The 18959-nt window shown below is 34.8% G+C and overlaps 1 protein-coding gene across 2 annotated transcripts in view; it reads right to left on the bottom strand.

Moving 5' to 3' along the window:
• The window catches only part of LOC149774336 (protein pigeon-like), a 198703-nt gene that overhangs the window by 6075 nt on the left and 173669 nt on the right, over positions 1-18959 (bottom strand). For both annotated transcript variants that reach the window (XM_089945450.1, XM_089945451.1), the window contains one exon: positions 15638-15727. In XM_089945450.1, the coding sequence (XP_089801576.1) occupies positions 15638-15727 (90 nt within the window). The remainder of the gene's footprint in view (positions 1-15637; positions 15728-18959) is intronic.

Here is an 18959-nt window from a genome sequence, read left to right as displayed (position 1 = left end):
TCACTGAAAACTAGAGTGCCTTGCTATCTTTCAGCACATTTATGAATGACTAGGGTAATTTAAGGCAGTTTAACGGTAATAATATTTGAGTGGTCAATTGAAATGAGTTGATCTGACACTGACCACTAGCTCTTACGCAGGTAGGATTTCCATGACTTTAATATTTCATTTCTATTCCACACCCTGTATTTGATTTGATGCAAAACATGTAATTAACATCATAATACAAAGCAGGTCTACTTTTAAACGATTGTAATAATACAACAAATATGTCTGCAAAATGGAGATCAAAGTACAGTTGGCAGATATTTAGGTTCAAACAGAAATGTTCGTGGACATTACTGTGATAGTAGAATGGCATATTCCATGTTCAAATACAAGAGGGCATATCCATTTATGATGATTACAATGAAACCAAATTAAACCACATAATTAAAACACAATTTTCACTTGACAAAACTTATTGCATTGGTATTCTTTTGTAAAGCAAGCATTAGTGCCATTTTGGCTGATTGAAATTGCATCAAAATTTTGTTATTTACAGTCTACTGAGACCTTTTTTGCGATGAAAATGTAACAAAATACTGGACTTACTAAAAATTGAAAATTTCATTATGTTGATTAAAATTTCTGTACAATAACTGCTGTTTTTGATAATAAAATTAGCAATATATCAGGATTCTGCTTACCAATTTTGATTGTGATTTTCTTCATGTTCAATAAATAAGGGTTAATTCTTTTGGCATTTTATAGAACATAAAAGGGATCCACTCTTTACTTCAGTCATAATCCCTCAGTACCACTGGCCTACTTATCAAGCACATGAAACAAGTGTCTCAATCGCTAGTTCCTCTCATAATGAGCAGAATTACCAGTGTAACGACAGCGGTTAATGGTAGGGTAACACTAACCTGTCTCACAAAGGTCACGTTCCCTGTTAGCAAGTGAACAATCCAATGCTTGGTAAAATTCTGCTTTGCAATGAAGAGCAGCCATTGAAGGATCAAAATGCAATGTCACTATGAACACTTGGCTGCCACAAGCAAGTTATGCCTGTGGTAACTTTTCTTGCACCACTTGTCCCCAAATTATAAGTGGGTTAATGAGTTATCTGGCCACACTTTATTGAGGAAGTAGTGTAACTCTCATTTTGTTTTGAACTGTTGTGAGTTTATAATGTGCCACTAAGTCCTTGGCACTGAGTTTATAATGTGCCACAAAGTCCTTGACACTGAGTTTATAATGTGCCACAAAGTCCTTGGCATACCAAGTGAGCCTCTAATTTTCACAGGACAAAACACATCAAATGGATGATACATTTCTTTAAAAGTTTTTGAAAAGCCAGAATGTTTGGAAAATGAAACCAAGGCTTTAAAGCAATAGCTATAGTTCAAATTTAAAACAAGAGTTTGAAATGCTTAAATATTTCTCTCAACTGGACTACTTTAGTATAACCATGCATGGTTTCTGTAAGCTGGTGCATGTATGAATATTTCATATTTTACAAGAGTGAGCCTTTTAATTGTGTAAAAAATTTATTTAAAAAATGCGGCTCATAGCTGAAGAATCGTTATAACAGTATATATGCATTACTATTATTTGACCATAACTGCAAGAAAATACCAGTAAGGGAGTGATTATGGTCTTTTGGACAGATAATGGCTTGTCACAAAATCTGACATGTATATATCATAAAACAAGGACTATCCAAATGTTATTTTCTCAGTGTACCAATACACAAATGGCTCTGAAGAAATAGAATTTCTCCCATTTACATACTAATCCATATGTTTTCAGTATTGCAGCTTACAAATTAGCATTAACATTGGTAACTATATTAAAGTATCATAAGAAAGTATACTTTCAATCATACGTGCATGGACCAGTGTTGCTGTCACATGCATACATGTAACCTGGAACAATAGACCCAACAGTCTGAAAGTATTCAGAACTAAAACCCTGACAAACGTTTTCTTCTCAAGATTATCATTTTTCAGAATGGCTGATGACAACACATTAGATATGCTTTATTGTTCTGATTCTGGGTACATTTTACTTGTTCACAGAAATCATAATTTAATCAGCCATTTAAATCTGGCAATGTCCAGATGAAAATCTACTTATGATGTCCTTTTTATCGGATTTTATTGTTTCCTTTTCTTTTCTCCAACAGATACATCAGCCACGTTATTTAACCTTTCCTTGAAAAAGTAAGGAACAGACATCCACATTAGAAGAGCAATACCATGTTCCTCAAAATGTTGCACTAATGACTTTGCCTCATGGTACTTCACGTAGTGATGCTGCCTCATGGTACTTCACGTAGTGATGTTCTAGTAATTTTCAAACAGATAAAATAGGCTGCATTTCAGATCATAAGAGGGGTTCACCAGATGAAGATTCATCACGACAATAACAACTGAATGTAAAGTAGAGATCTCTTGAGTTTTTAAAACCCCATGCCTTTGGGTGGGGGTGGGGATAGAATAGAGGATTAAGAAAAAAAATCTGCACCATATCTGTGTGTCCTGATGAAGCTGCCATAGTGGAATATGGAAAATAGCTCTGCATAACACACTTTCTCATGGAGTCATCATGGATGACCACCATGGAATGGATGTGGTCTTGATAAAATGGGTGTGGTTTACGGTGTATGATCCCTGCATCATGCTCTAAAGAGGTTCATTGAGAGAGAGAGATGGGGGGGGAGGGAAGAGAAAGAGAGAGAGAGAGAGATAATTTATCTACATCGTTATCTCTTTCAGGAGCAGTTTGCTTACTTTCTGATACTAAAAAAATGTGAATAGTTTAGCTGATTATAAACATTTCCTAGTTCTGATGAAGGTAATGTAACAGACATAATTTCAAATCAAATTTTAGATAATATTAACATAATGACAATGCCTCCAAAACTATTAATGCTACACTTTGTGCAATGAATATTATTACCATTTCTTTGTCAATACCAAATTATTGGACTGAACTTTGTTAAGTATCATATAAAAGATATTGATATTGCACTTCCTGTAGTAAAAAGAATTATAATAGAAGATAAACTACAAAAAGTTTACAACAAAATTGCATTCATACCTGTCAAAAGGGAAACAAACAATTGCACAAGTTCTGATAGTTACCTCATGTATAGTTCTCATTAACCTAATGTACAATTTCTTCTGACATCCGATCAAAGATTACAGAGGGGTAATTAAAATCTGAGAAAACATAGTTCTCTGGTTGCTGCATAAACATATGAAAACAACTTTATTTTTCCTAAAAGCTAACTGACCATGTAATGTTCCCGCAATGTAGAAGTTGATAAAATTAACAGTTCACTCTCATACTGAATTTCTATATGTTGTGAAGAAAAGAAGATACATCAATGGACTTGAAAACAGATCTGTGGGCAGGGGCACTACATAAATGTATGTCGGTCTCAGATATATATATATATATATATATATATATATATATATATATACACACACCTATCCCTCAATAACTCATGCACAACGGGGTCAACAAATATAGACCACACTATAAGCGAGGTGCAAGTTATTTAGGGACCTCCAAAAGTTGAAACAAATCCTCTCTTTACATTTATGTCAATAATAATTGTTAACAACGCACTTTTTCTAATGAAGTTGTTCGTTATTCTGTATAAATAACATTTATTTTCAAGATGTCTAACATGTGAAAGATTGTTCCAACTGGTTTCAACAACCATCACGTGTACGCCATCATGGCTTTTTGTTTTGTTGATTAGTCTGGTTCCCATTATGATATTTAATAGTATACTACCAAGTCGTGAGTCAAAGTAAGCGGGTACTAAACTAACTGTTGAGAAACACCAAACAAGATTCCTTATTTTCAAAAATTAGTGACATTTACTTCCTGAGACAATCTCCTATGTCGAAACTCAATTTTTGTATTGTTCAATTAGTACAATATTGATATCGTGGTTTCACCTGAAACTTCTTATCATCCTTGAGGATATCTCTAAGTGCTAGTTCAGGAATTCTCTAAAAAAAATCGCTTGCCCACAATGGTCTGTATCGGTGAAAACAAGCTCTTTATTTTTACAAATTAGTTGTTTTGCTTGGTTGCCTTGCTATCTTTGATTACAGTTATGAATGAGTCAGTTAATTTAAGGTAGTTTATGTTGCATACACAATAACATTTATAACAATGTTCAATCGATCAACTCAAGTGAGTTAGCCCGACATACGACCAGGGCCGCTAGATTTTAAGTGTGTAGGATTTGCGTGTTTTTTAACTTCTTATTAAAAAAAATATATTCCACCTCCTTTATTTGATTCAAAAGACATAATTAACATGATAATACAAAGGAGGCCAACTCTTAATTCAGTGCAACAACAAAACAAATACTTCAGCAAGTCAGTTGTCAAAACACGGTCGGCGCTTAATTAGATTCTCAGAGAAATGATTGCGGACATGGCTGTTACGGTAGATTGACACATTTTACGTTTCAATACACATTGCATTTAAGATGATTATACTTGAGAGGAACTAAAAGACAGAATTAAAACACAAATTTCACTTAATCAAAATTATTTAATTGGCATTTAAATATTATTGTAGTGCTTATACTGTGACATTTTCATTGATCAAAATTTCCTTGAATATCTTTGATTACGGTGTACTAAGAATGAGTTTATAATTTCAAAATATTGATTAAAATTTCTATGTCATATCTACCATTTTCGACTGTAAAACAACTGATATATCAACGTTTCAGTTACCAATTCTGATCGCGACTTTTGTTCAAGTTCAAGAAATAGGGATCAATTTTTGGGGAGATATTTTCTAGTTTAAAAAAATAGGATTCATGCCTGACCCCGAGTTATAAGCAGGTTATCGAGTTATCAGGGCACAAGTTATCAAGGGAGTGGTGTGTGTGTGTGTGTGTGTGTGTATATATATATATATATATATATATATATATATATATATATATAAAATCATTTTATTATTTCACAAATGATCACAAATAAGTCATCCTAGATGCATGTAGGTTCACACAAATGTTTTGAACATAGATGCTCATGTGCAAAATAATAACCTAGCACAACAGAAACCATCAACAGTCTGTTTCCTTTGCCTTTGATGTGTTAGTTTCATGTGCAAACTGATAACCTGGCACAATGGAAACCATCAACAGTCTGTTTCCTTTGTCACTGATGTGAAAGTTTCATGTGCAAACTGATAACCTGGCACAATGGAAACCATCAACAGTCTGTTTCCTTTGCCATTGATGAGTTAGTTTCATGTGCAAACTGATAATCTAGCACAACACAAACCATCAACACAGTCTGTTTCCTTTGTCACTGATGTGTTAATTTCATGTGCAAACTGATAACCTAGCACAACAGAAGCCATCAACAGTCTGTTTCCTATGCCACTGATGTGTTAATTTCATATGCAAACTAATAACCTAGCACAACAGAAGCCATAAACACAGTCTGTTTCCTCTGCCACTTATATGTTAATTTCATGTGCAAACTGATAACCCAAAGTAAAATAGCAGCTATTTTTCACTGTTGTTTTCTTTGCCATTAAGATAACTGTTTTTTTTTTTTTTACTGCATGAAAATTTTGATCAAATGTGTAATATAACCCACAAGCTTTTCCAAGACGTAAAAGAAAAATCAGTGGTGGAAAGAAGAACTTGTGAACTAATCAAAACAGCTAGTGTCAAAGTTTCAAACAGTGTGCCATTTATTGCGAGGTGACTGTCGCAGAATTCAATGTTTCAACTTACTCATATCTCAGATCAGTTTGCAGTAATTCAGTTGTGCATTGACAAACCAGGCGTCACATTATGTCTTGTTTCACACTGGCATTACTTATACAAGACCTAAATATACTCAGAGCCCTTTTGACATGTGTACTGTATACTCAGAGCCCTTTTGACATGTGTACTGTATACTCAGAGCCCTTTTGACATGTGTACTGTATACTCAGAGCCCTTTTGACATGTGTACTGTAACTGGTAGCATCATTACTCAACACATCATTAATGATTTGATTGTCATGAGCAGTGTGCTGAATAATACACATTTATTTATAAAGTTGATATAAAAATATCAACTATCTGGTACTGCTTGATATGGTATCTGACAGCTGTCAGTGTGACACCAAGTCCATGGTCTGAGAATTTTAAGAATTTTTGAAGCAGACAGACATGTGAATAATACCTGACATTATCCAGTTTAGCTTGATGATTGATCTTTGACTGAGGCATGTTTTCTTTATTATTCCTTTCCACTCAAAATTTATCTATTAGCATTTTCTTAAGTTTCTGTATAATTTTGAGTAGAGGATTCTGCTGGAAACAGTAGAAACCACTAAACCAATCTGAAATAAATTTAGAGACCAAACGTCTTTTTATCAACTGGTTCATGGTACCATATACAAAATGTGATAAATGATATCCATAAAATTGTTTCCACTCAGATTAGTTCATTACTGTACTGTGTTGTATATGACTGTGATTCAAACACACACTGAAAAATAGAACTTTATTGCTTTACAGTTAAATGAAATGATGATAGGTCTTTTATTTGCATAAAATCATTACATTTTGTTAGAGTAATGTAAATTTAACAGCCATCATTTTATGCACTGAAAGAGATAGAGAGGAGATGGAAGGAAAAAGAGAGCAATCAAAGGCATCCACATGTGTTTGTAGAGAGAATTTTATAGGCGCATATAGTCACTAATGAGATAGAGAGTGAGAGAGATGGATGTAATGAATCAATCCCTTGTATCCCACTTAATCCACCTTACTCACACTGATTGCAGATGACAACTCTCTTCTCTCTCTCTCTCTCATAAAATATGTAATCCAATTCACTAATGTGTAAGTTATCATAATCAATTGCAATTAACAGTAGAACATGTTTTGTACATGTGTTGCTATCAGTTTAAATATTCCTTGATTGTCAAGCTTTATACAGTTAGTGGCCTCATTCTTCACATCAAGCTTTATACAGTTAGTGGCCTCATTCTTCACATCAAGCTTTATACAGTTAGTGGCCTCATTCTTCACATCAAGCTTTATACAGTTAGTGGCCTCATTCTTTACATCAAGCTTTATACAGTTAGTGGCCTCATTCTTCACATCAAGCTTTATACAGCTAGTGGCCTCATTCTTCACATCAAGCTTTATACAGTTAGTGGCCTCATTCTTCACATCAAGCTTTATACAGTTAGTGGCCTCATTCTTCACATCAAGCTTTATACAGTTAGTGGCCTCATTCTTCACATCAAGCTTTATACAGTTAGTGGCCTCATTCTTCACATCAAGCTTTATACAGTTAGTGGCCTCATTCTTCACATCAAGCTTTATACAGTTAGTGGCCTCATTCTTCACATCAAGCTTTATACAGTTAGTGGCCTCATTCTTCACATCAAGCTTTATACAGTTAGTGGCCTCATTCTTCACATCAAGCTTTATACAGCTAGTGGCCTCATTCTTCACATCAAGCTTTATACAGTTAGTGGCCTCATTCTTCACATCAAGCTTTATACAGTTAGTGGCCTCATTCTTCACATCAAGCTGAAAGCTGTTTCTGCTGGGAAAGATTTTCATGATCCTGATTTTGTTTTGAATAACTTTTCACCACTGTTAATTTCAAAAACAATGCTATAATGCTTATTATTGCTAACCAAATTTTATTTTTCCAATTCATGACATGCTGACATTTTCAGGGAATCTTCCAAATTAAAAAATAAAACTTTGACCAATTATAAATCTACATGTACAAAAACAATGTTAAATACAATCTGCCAAGTTATTCAACAATATGCTGAGGTCAGAATAATTAGGAATAATTATCAAACTTTCATTGTTAATGACCAGACCAAACTTTGAGCTGTTAAATACAATGTGCCAAGTCAGATGGCTTCATATGATAGAAATGCACCTTTCCCAAGCTTAAATTGACATTATCTTCTGATGTTAATATTTTATAGCAGTGTCCACAATGGTCACTGTCTTGATTTCTGCCAAACATCTGCTTAAGTCAAGTCTTTATTAGGGAGAAACCATTTCCTAATGGGGGTGGGGAAGGGGCAGGGGTAAATGCTTCAAAACATTTGTATTGCTCTGTTTGTAGCATAAAAAAACAACACTATGCCATTCCTTTTTTTACCTGAAGCAAATTTATCCTGTGATAAATGACAGAACAAAAAATATCCTGTTCGAAATAACAATATAGCCTCATAAATTAAGTGGTTAGTCCCTTACAGTTCACATAGTCAGAATTGAATTAGCTCATAGTTGTGTACATGTATATTCAGCCTGGTGACTGGGTCATTACTGCTCAAGGACACATGGTCAAGGACACATGGTTCGCATTTAAGTGCAACTTCAGTGCTTTCTGTTTTGTTTTTTTCAATAGAAACAACCATCCTCTGGAATATAATTATCCATAACTCAGAGGATTACATTTCATGTTTAAGCAGCAGGGCAAACTAACACTATTCAAGAGAAGTTCAAAAAGGTGTACCTCTTGTCAAGTCAGTGTGTAAGTTTGTTCAGATTTCACTGAATAAAGTAAAAAAATAAACTTATTGCAAAAGAAGTCAATAAACTTTTTCTAACTGTACTGAATATACAACACTTTTGAAATTATTTGTTCATTGTCCAAATATAAGATCAAAATAAAGATCCCTGATTTTTTTTAATGGTATCTGATTGTAAATCACACTTGATATCAAAATCTTTCTTTGGATAGTCTTTGTTCATTGGCTGTTCAAATGTTGATCAGTAATCTCAACCGGCCCCTCCACAGTGGAATTGCCATTGTTGTACAGTCAAAGAACAGTGGTGATTAGTGGGTATTTAATGCTCCATTGCAGAGTATTTTTGCAGAGTGACAATGAAGGGAATTAAATCCCCCAATGTGATGCCCAGAGTTTTCAAAAATCATGTTAATTGTACTGTATCTATCTTGTTCTTGTTAGGTAAATAGTGGGTTCACTGATTCATAAAAAAAATCTGTGGCATTAAGAGATAGATTGTGATTTGGGTCATGCATGCCACAAAGTGAATCCCATATCTTCCAATGGATCCGTAATTATAAACCTGCACTTAAAATTGTAGTCTAAAGAGTTGGACTTCAACAGATCTCTGCTTTTCACTTACACTTCTTTGTCAAATACCCAAAATATTTCAGGCAGGGTTTGATAACTTTTGAAGAAGTATTCAACAAATGTTTCCTTTATTCAGTTTATGGCAACCTTGACAGCACAGAGTATATTTTCTTTGAACAAATTGAAATGAAAATCTTCATTGTTGCAAGTTTGACCTGAATGTACTGCAGATACTTCACACAGTCAGCTGACAGAGAAGGAGCGTAAATTAGCTATCTGTCAGAATAAAGATGGACCTTAGCTGGTCATAACTGTATATTAATCAGGTACCATACTGTATTCAGAAACATGACTAGAAGTGGATTTCAGGAATGGCACCACGCTGTGTTGGGCACCTGGGCTTTAATTACTTTAAAGGAACTACAGCTGCTACATGTGTCACTTTCCTCCTTGTGAAATAATAAATTGGTTGCATGTTGCATTGTACCTAATTTGTTTACCAGTACTAGCCTTATTAAAGAAATAAATAATGCTTAGAAACATTTATGGCTTTGTTCTTTGATTGCCTATGTTAATAAATTCATTTCATTTCACATCACTGTGTAGTTTTGTACTATGACTGGAAAAATGTGCATACATGTAATAATGACTGGTAACTTGTTCTAAAATTGTGCAAAGCATCATTGCAGTGGAACAAATATTATGATTACTGTGCTGTATATGTTGAATATTCAATAACTGAAGAACATATCACTTTGTCTTCTTTTGTTCTTGGTTTTTCATTTTAAACCACACTACAGTGCAACCCTGCTGTAACACGAATTCAGATATAACATGGTTGTGTCATGGCTCCTGAAATTTCGTATATTCATTCGCACATGAAAAAATTTTTGTTCAAATTAATTGAAATAGGGTATAAAAAAATGTATTATCATTATGGGGAAAAGATCGCGTATGAATTCAAATTTAATATGATCGTGGCGTGGTTCCTGAAATTTTCAATACATGTGTATTTTTCTTGTACTGGGAAAAATATTAATTTTTTTAAGTACGAGAAATAGTGTGTAAAACATTTACTATCATTTTGGGGAAGAGTTCGTGTATGAATTTTAATATAATACGATCGTGAAATAGCTTCTGAAATTTAACAATATCACCAGGATCTTGAAGTGTTATGCCAAAATAAACATTATTGGAAATGTTACTTATTACTGATCCATGAGTAAAGCCAGTAAGTTGTCTTTGTGATCGTCTTCAATTAATTCTGTATACAATCGTTGCTCAAACATTAGCCAACATGTGTTTCTTCTTTAACTGCATACACAACCAAGCAGCAGGCAATGCAGTGGTTGATAAAAAATTCTCACAATTTAATAAACATCAAAAACAAAAGCTGCCAACATGTTTGCTGGGCTTGGTGGTGTTATTAGATGCAATCAGTTGACCAGTAAATAATGTCCGCTTTATTAGCTGGAAACTGAAAGGGTATGAAATTGCACATGCATTCAGCTTAAATTGTTCGACTCGTGACCATTGCAGGCCTACTGCACTTAGTTCTCGGGTTTTACATGGGTATGGTGTTTGTTTATGAACTTGTTATTAATTTCCTATTTTTTATAAAAATATTTTAGCGTTATGGAAAAGTAAGTTCACAAATGCAATTCATTCTCTGCACTTTGCACAATGATTAGTATAGTAGTTTTCACACATTTCTTTCAATATTCACAAAATCTGAAGTAAAAGTTATATGCACGCTGAAAGCATGTGTTGATTGGTAATTATTATTGCTGTAGTCATTCAAACAAAAAGGCATACAAGCGTTAATTATAGGAAATTTGCAATGGATAAATGTACATGGAAACGCATATGAGAAAATTTTAGGTATATGAAATTTGTACAGACACCGTTAATATACCCTGGAATGTAATGAACCATACACGTGCTTCATCTTTCTTAACCTACTTTTGCTGTTAATTTTTCCCATTTAATTCAGACACATAATGATGTGTGACAAAATTATTGAATAGTTTAAATATGTATGCAATTTTTTGCAATGGAATTACATATATCATGGATTAATTTCAAGCCCCGATGGTACGATATCAGATGGCAAGTAAACAGTGTTGATACTCTGTTCATGCTGTATATTAGATGTTGAATTCAGACACAATGATCTGGGAAAAAAAATTATTGAATATTGTAAATCTGTGTGCCATTTTTCAATGGAATTACATGCATTATAGATAACTAAATGCCATGATGGCACGATAGTAAACGGTGTTGATACCCTATTCATCATATACATTAGACATGAATACATGTATAAGTGCCAATGAGTTGTTCTCTGAAAAAAGTAAAATACTGTAAAACCCAGCATTAACGCAACCCCAATATTAACACGATCCAATTTTGTAGACCCCAATCATTGTGTTATAGCAGGGTTCCTTTGTTACAATACAGTGAGCAATGTTTAACTGACTCTGTGACTTTAATGCAATAGACTGAACTCCACCACCAATAAAAACCTTAAAATGACCCTTTTAAGGGTCATCCATATAATCAGAAGGACATCCTATATATTCAATATTTCCACTTTTTTTTCTTTCACTATCCAAAATGACTAAGAGTTGTTACACTATGAAATGAGAATGAAATTATGAAGTTTTTAAATGTTATGTTGCATGGTAGAACTACATTTGTTTTCCCACCTTCTGAGTTAAAAATTGGGGTGCATGTTATACACTGGTGCTTATTATACATGCCAAAATACAGCACTCACAATGCAAGAATGCATCGATCATTGCACTTGTGGAATAGTCCTGGTCCACAATAGACTGATTCTGGCTGGTTTCTCTATCATGGGTGGACAGAACTTGTAAAAATATGTTCTTCTGGTCACAAATAATTTGTTTAATCTTGTACTTCTCAAAAGCATTAAATTTCAACTATGTGCTGTACATGACCTTTAAAATGGTGTTTTTGTCCTACCACCAGTAGAATCAAATGAATGTCCCATGGATAAGCAACAGATGATGAATGCAGGGCCATAGCTTAAGCTGAGACTACTTTTCTTTGGCCATGCAGGAAAGCTAAAAACTGTTCAGAATCAAAGGTTCATGAGTGGTAACAAGCTCTGTCAATCAGATCACCAAATTAATATGCACAAATGTCATTCATAATCAAACTTGTCTAAACTTTTAATGACATATGGATACATATCAAGTTTCTTAAATGTGGTAGCTTGTAAATGGTGATGGGCACATGACACACGATGGCTGACACATTATGGATGCCATATAATAAGTTACTGTGAATTAATCTATTCAGTTTTTGTGGTTTTGAAGATAAAAAAGAATTTTTAACTGTATTTAAATTTACATACTCAGAAAGAGTCCTATTTTTCCAAACAAAAATCATTCTTCATTGAGTCTTGAAATTTGAGCTTTGTAGCAGCGATGAAATCCACATAAACTAGTACACCATGGAAAAGTGAATTTGTGACACTACAGAAAACTAGTGGCCACAGATGACTTGATGGTCCACATGGCACACACTGGTCTAGTAGCCAATATCAATAGGCTGTTCATCAAACTTGGTCAAAACTAGTCATTCTATGTAATGGATGAACAGAACAAGGAAATCATATTTTTGGGCTAAACTGCATAGCTAATACTCATACAACGATGACTAAATGATCATGTATTATGTCCCTCCTCTCTCAACACATTCATACTTGTGACAGAACCTCAAACCAGTAGATTTACAAATTTTGATTAGTAGATTGGCATCTAAACCAGTAGATTTTTATCAACATAAATTCTGTATTGTTCAAGGGGATTGAAAACAAAGTAAGTGCATTTTTTTCCATATTTATTATCTTAAAGTATATTCAAACAGTAAGTTTGAACATTAATTTTATTTAGATTCTGAAGTTACAATAATAATTAATTAATGTGAGTCAGTACATTATCAATTCAATGAAAAATGAAGAGTTGTTTATCTTCTAGTTCACTGCTAAGATTTTTCTTAATAAAATTCAACAGCAGTTTGAGTTTCCTACACAAGATTACTGTCTGGTAATCACACTCACTGTGTTTAAGATTACTGTCTGGTAATCACACTAACTGTGATTAAGATTACTGTCTGGTAATCACATTCACTGTGATTAAGATTACTGTATGGCAATCACACTCACTGTGATTAAGATTACTGTCTGGTAATCACATTCATTGTGATTAAAATTACTGTCTGGTAATCACATTCACTGTGATTATCAAGCTTCACACTTAATAGGTTATTCCTCTGGTCCAGAATTGCCCCTAAATCACTTTACACAATATACAATAGATGTGATTTAGGACAGGCAGACTGAAAATTTAAATTACCAATTTATTAAATACCAATGCACAGCTTGATGAACTGATGGACAGGTGAACTGGACATAAAATACATTATAGTGTAAGAAAAAATAATGGACAAATAGTCTATAAGAAAGTTTAATAAACAAATTCTTGATACAAAAATGTTTATTGAACAAATATCTGTAAAAAAAAGTTTAAATAACAATTACATGAATTCTATGAGTATTAAACAACAAATATATATAAGTGGAATTGCCAGTACTACTGAATGACAGAACTGTTCTGGCCGAATAGCCAGCATGCATTATCTATGAGGAAGAATTGCCAGTATGACTGACTGACAAAACTATTAAGGCAGAATTGCCGCTGTATTCCGGCTGTAACTTGTTATGTCTGTAAGTTGAGTGGATTGGGGACAGAATGCCCAAATGATACTGCATGCTAGAAAGTGAATAACTGGATAAGTCCCTTTGTGTTTTGCAAAGAACGGATAATGCCCTCTCTGTACCAGCATTAGAATGTTGTTATGATGGGACATCAGTGTTCAGACTGCAAAGAACTTCCAGCTTCAGTGTGCTGACTGCTCTCCAATAGTCCTCTAAGTCATGTTCACTTTACAGAAGATGTTTCTGACTTGGACTTTGAGTCTCATCCCCAAGGACTTCCTTTTCTTCAATGCTCAGATCCAAAAATCAGTTGGCAGGTTTCACAATTCTAAATTAAAAAGAAATAAAGATTGATTTAGACTTTAAATAGACAATGAAAACACATTATTTAGTAATATTTGATCTGAATTTTAAAGTTAAATATCTTGCAAATACTGTTAATTGATGTATTTTATCTAGAGATTGAACTTGATTTATGTACATGAAATGATGCATACCTTTGAAACACACAATACAAGTTCTGGACTTTTGCTACTTGCTTGCATATGCATTAAACTCTGATGATATCCATGCAATGTTGAACTAGTAATACTTCTTAGAATTTTCTTATAATCAGGGAAAAGCACACATTTCAGACTTTCCATAAATTAACAAAAAATGTGAGAGCTGCCCAAAATATTCCACTTAAAATATAAATAAAATAAGAATTAAACATGAGAAAAATCAAAATACTTACTCTAGTGTTCTGCCGAAATAATTTATTATGATTGGTCTCTCCATGTTATCTCCACCTCAAAAGACATCACGTGTTTGGCCTTGAACTCCCCATATTCCAACAATACGTTTACAAATTATCAGCTTGTTGTGTGCACATATCAGCCATTTTGAACAACTGATCTGCCATGCAGAATCATGCTGGTCACTTTACTGGTGGAACATTTCCTGTCCCCAGTAGACTGGTTCTGGCTAGTGTCTCTAATGTGTTGTTAGAACATGTAAAATAACATGCTTGGGGTTTTTAATTAAATTTGTGAACTTTTTAAAAAAAATTCAAAAGCAGTAGATTTCAACTATTAAACAGTATGTGCAGAAGACAGCCTTTAAAATGGCATGTTTGGCCTCCTGCTGATAGAATCACATGTATGCACACTTCTGATGGAAGAATTGTGAAAAAAATTATGGAGACTGAATTAAATGTATCACTAAACTAACTCATGTTATTGTATCATACTGAAGTCACTTTGGATTTCATCAAATTTAGAAAAATTAAGGAAATAACTTAATTAGTGCAGTGACCATAACAGAAAGTAAAAGTATATACAAACTCCAAGTATACTGTGTGTGTGTGTGTGTGTGTGATTGGATTTTTAATGTAGCTTTATCAATTTTTCGCTATGATGTCTGCAGTGTGACAGTTTAAAGTGATGTCTAGAACTGAGGCATCATGCCACAAACATGTAGCATGATGTCCCACCCAGTCACATTATCCTGACACCAGGCCAACCAGATCTAACACTAACCTCTTAATGCTGAGTGCCTAGTGAGGCATCTACTAGTACCAATTTTTATACGTTTTTGGTATGACTTGGCCGGGGTTTACACACACTACCTCCCACATCCAAGACAGACGCTCTAACCAGTAGACCATAGGGGTGGTCTTAAAGTATACTGAATGAAAGTATAAAAAATACAAAACAAATCTGTCAGAATTATAGGATGTTATTCCATGGTGAAAGCACTTGGTATAAGGGTATAACACACTGAAACAAATACCTGCTTGCTCTAACATGTTTAGAAATGAGGACAACGGTGGGAATGACACAGAATCAGATGTGCTACTTGTGGTGCTGCTGAGGCCTGATGCTGAAATGAGAGGCAGCTTAGTGTACACAAAAATACTTCAATTATAATAATGTAGTTCATTCCTGGTGGCTTTTACAAACATATGTCATACTGAAATCTAAATTAAGGTTCTTTGAAAGCAAATATTTAGTAAATATGTTTCTCCTCTAATACTTATCAGGTCACAGTAATTAGGATAACTTTCTTTGTTACCACCTCATCCAGGCCTCCAATAATATGGGAAAAATAAAAAAAAATCCTTCTGTCTATGTATTATATAGACAAAGGGAAGCAGCTCTCACAGGTTAACTCCCCTTTCTACTTGCTATGTGGCTACTGGTATGTGATTTTACTTCAGCAAGACCTTAAAGAATGCTTGCATTGTGGGGAAGGGTGGGAGGGAGTATCGGTAATGTGATCAGGTTAGTATTCTAGGAGAAACATAATTTAATAAACAATCTGCTTTCTCCTGCAAATAAATTCCATGATCACATTAGAAGAATAGGTAAGTGGAGGAGGAGCATCCTACCTGAGTCATGCATGCTCCATTCATGGATGAAAATCTCATAATGTGAGGAGATCCCTAAGGGATTCTGCACTTAATTGGTCTCACATGTAAAGTTTGCCCTGGTGAATCCAGTGAAATTGGCCAATATCACCTGGTTACAAGGTTATACTGTCATGAGCAGGGAGTAGTTTCTGTCTGTGCAGCTACCAATGGTCCAATGATGTTCAGTTCTCTCCTCTAAGGCTATATCCTGCAGATAAGAACTGTAGAAAGTAATCTGCGATGCCATCCACATGACTCCACTAGTCTCAAATGGAAACATATGTTTGAATGCCATGCTCATGGAAATTGCATGTATTATTATGAGCCATACCTGTTGAGCCAAGATTTTTATGAGGTGTACCTGTTCCTGAGAGAGGCAAGTATACACTGATTTTATAACTCCCTTAAAAAATGTGGCAAGCACCTGTGTTATATTTTGCTTTCAAGACTTGGACGCAAAAAATCCTGGTCTGGCCATTGCAGATATCTTCTGTACACTTCTGACAATATCAGAGTGTGTACAGGATCTTGGAGCTTCACCTCTCTTGATGTATCAATCAATACGGGGGGGGGGGGCAAATAGTTATTTGTTGGTTGCTTAGTGACTGCAAGCTGGTTTTGGCAATGAAACCCAGTTGTGTCATTTGCATAACTGATTCAACAGGATGAAACTGCATGTAGTACAGCTAATGATTTCCACACAAATAATGTAAACAATAATTTTAACTCAAATAGTGATAAATGAATTTCAAATAAACAATGACAATGGTAAGTTTTCACTCAAATCGTGATAAAAGATTTTCACTTATATAGTGACAATGATTATTCAGAAAAATTGGGACATATATTTTGTGGCATCCCATTCACAATCACAAGGTATTTTTAGCCCACCACCATGATGGATGGTCAAGGAGCCACCATGACTGCACCCCTCCTGATCTAAGGATACATAGAGCCCCTATTGTTCCATGCAGACCCATTGGTTCCAAAGCTTTGGTCCCTCATCAAGAGATAACCATTATCTTCCAATGGGCAAACATCACCACTGACAGCAGCACACCAGGTATCTACCAACCCAAATTAGCACCATAGCTAAAACAACACCTTCAACACAGTTCAAACACAGCACAGATACAGTGTAGCTCTATATACAGCACAGCTCTGTCACTATCCATTGGGCACACCACTGAAGGTAATCCCATAACAAAAGTCCAGTGATTTTGTCCATCCCTGTTTGAAATGGTATGTGACCACTATTGAATTTTCTGACAGTATTAGGACTGTATGTCAGTGCAAGAGTTCTATGCGATTGTTGGCTGCATTGATGATGGTTTTCATTTCCAGAAAGCTCATGTGAAAGGTCATCTCTTGAGATGTCCACTTGCCACTGACCATCATAAAGTCCTGTAGCAAGTACACTCTCCAACCAGACAAACTGTAAAAATCATAATTTTCCGCTGTGGGTTTCAAAGTGTAATTCCTGCTATGATCGAGATGGCCTGTGAAAGGTTGCCATTGGGATGAACGTGTTATTTAAAATTAGTGTATGTAAAGGCAGCCAAGATGAAACAAATCAGGCCAAAATGTTGAAGAAACTATCTCGTTGACATAAATGTTTTGTTTGAAATCCTCTACAGTGTATGAAGGATGCATTTGTAGATGTACAGGATTGAGGTTTGTAAGGAATTACAAGATAGATAAAATGCTGAGAAGGAATAAGGTCTAACTTCTCCAAATTTATTATCCATCACAGACTGCACTTGAGCATAAAAAGGATGTTCATATCTTGGACCAAAATCACACTTTCCCAAAGTTTTTGAAGAATTTTGTCTGATTATGCCAATGTCGCTGGGGAGAAGGAACCTTGAGATTACCCATGAGCTCAGGTTGATAATGAAAGGAAGAACATGAAATTAGTATACTTTGACCAGACAGGCAAAGCAAAGATATTCGTGTGATGTTGTATGGAGTGGAGTAAGGAAATACACGTTGGACAGGTCTAAGTCATCATATTGTACTGAAAGATGGATGGATTTTGCCATCTCCATCTTGAATTTCAGGCCCAAAATGAATTGGATGAGTATGCTGAAGTCTATCACAGGTCTTGGTTTGCCGCTGGAGTAGAAGCCTTGAGCGTATGGATTTCATAGAAGCCTTGAATCTATGATTTCATAGAAGCCTTTAGTCTATGGATTTCGTAGAAGCCTTGAGTGTATGGATTTCGTAGAAGCCTTGAATCTATGATTTTGCAGAAGCCTTGAGTGTTTGGATTTCATAGAAGCCTTGAATCTATGATTTCGTAGAAGCCTTTAGTCTATGGATTTCGTAGAAGCCTTAAGAGTATGGATTTCATAGAAGCCTTGAGTGTATGGATTTCGTAGAAGCCTTGAGTGTATGGATTTCATAGAAGCCTTGAATCTATGATTTCGTAGAAGCCTTGAGTGTATGGATTTCGTAGAAGCCTTGAGTGTATGGATTTCATAGAAGCCTTGAGTGTATGTATTTCATAGAAGCCTTGAGTGTATGGATTTCATAGAAGCCTTGAGTGTATGGATTTCGTAGAAGCCTTGAGTGTATGGATTTCGTAGAAGCCTTGAGTGTATGGATTTCATAGAAGCCTTGAGTGTATGGATTTCGTAGAAGCCTTGAGTGTATGGATTTCATGGAAGCCTTGAGTGTATGGATTTCATAGAAGCCTTGAGT

This window comes from Sinohyriopsis cumingii, unplaced genomic scaffold (assembly GCF_028554795.1).
Source record: "Sinohyriopsis cumingii isolate HCF-2022 unplaced genomic scaffold, ASM2855479v2 utg000349l, whole genome shotgun sequence".
NCBI classification, from domain to species: Eukaryota; Metazoa; Mollusca; class Bivalvia; order Unionida; family Unionidae; genus Sinohyriopsis; species Sinohyriopsis cumingii.
The sequence above is the reverse complement of the archived record's forward strand: the minus strand, read 5'-3'. Positions and strand labels throughout refer to the sequence as shown.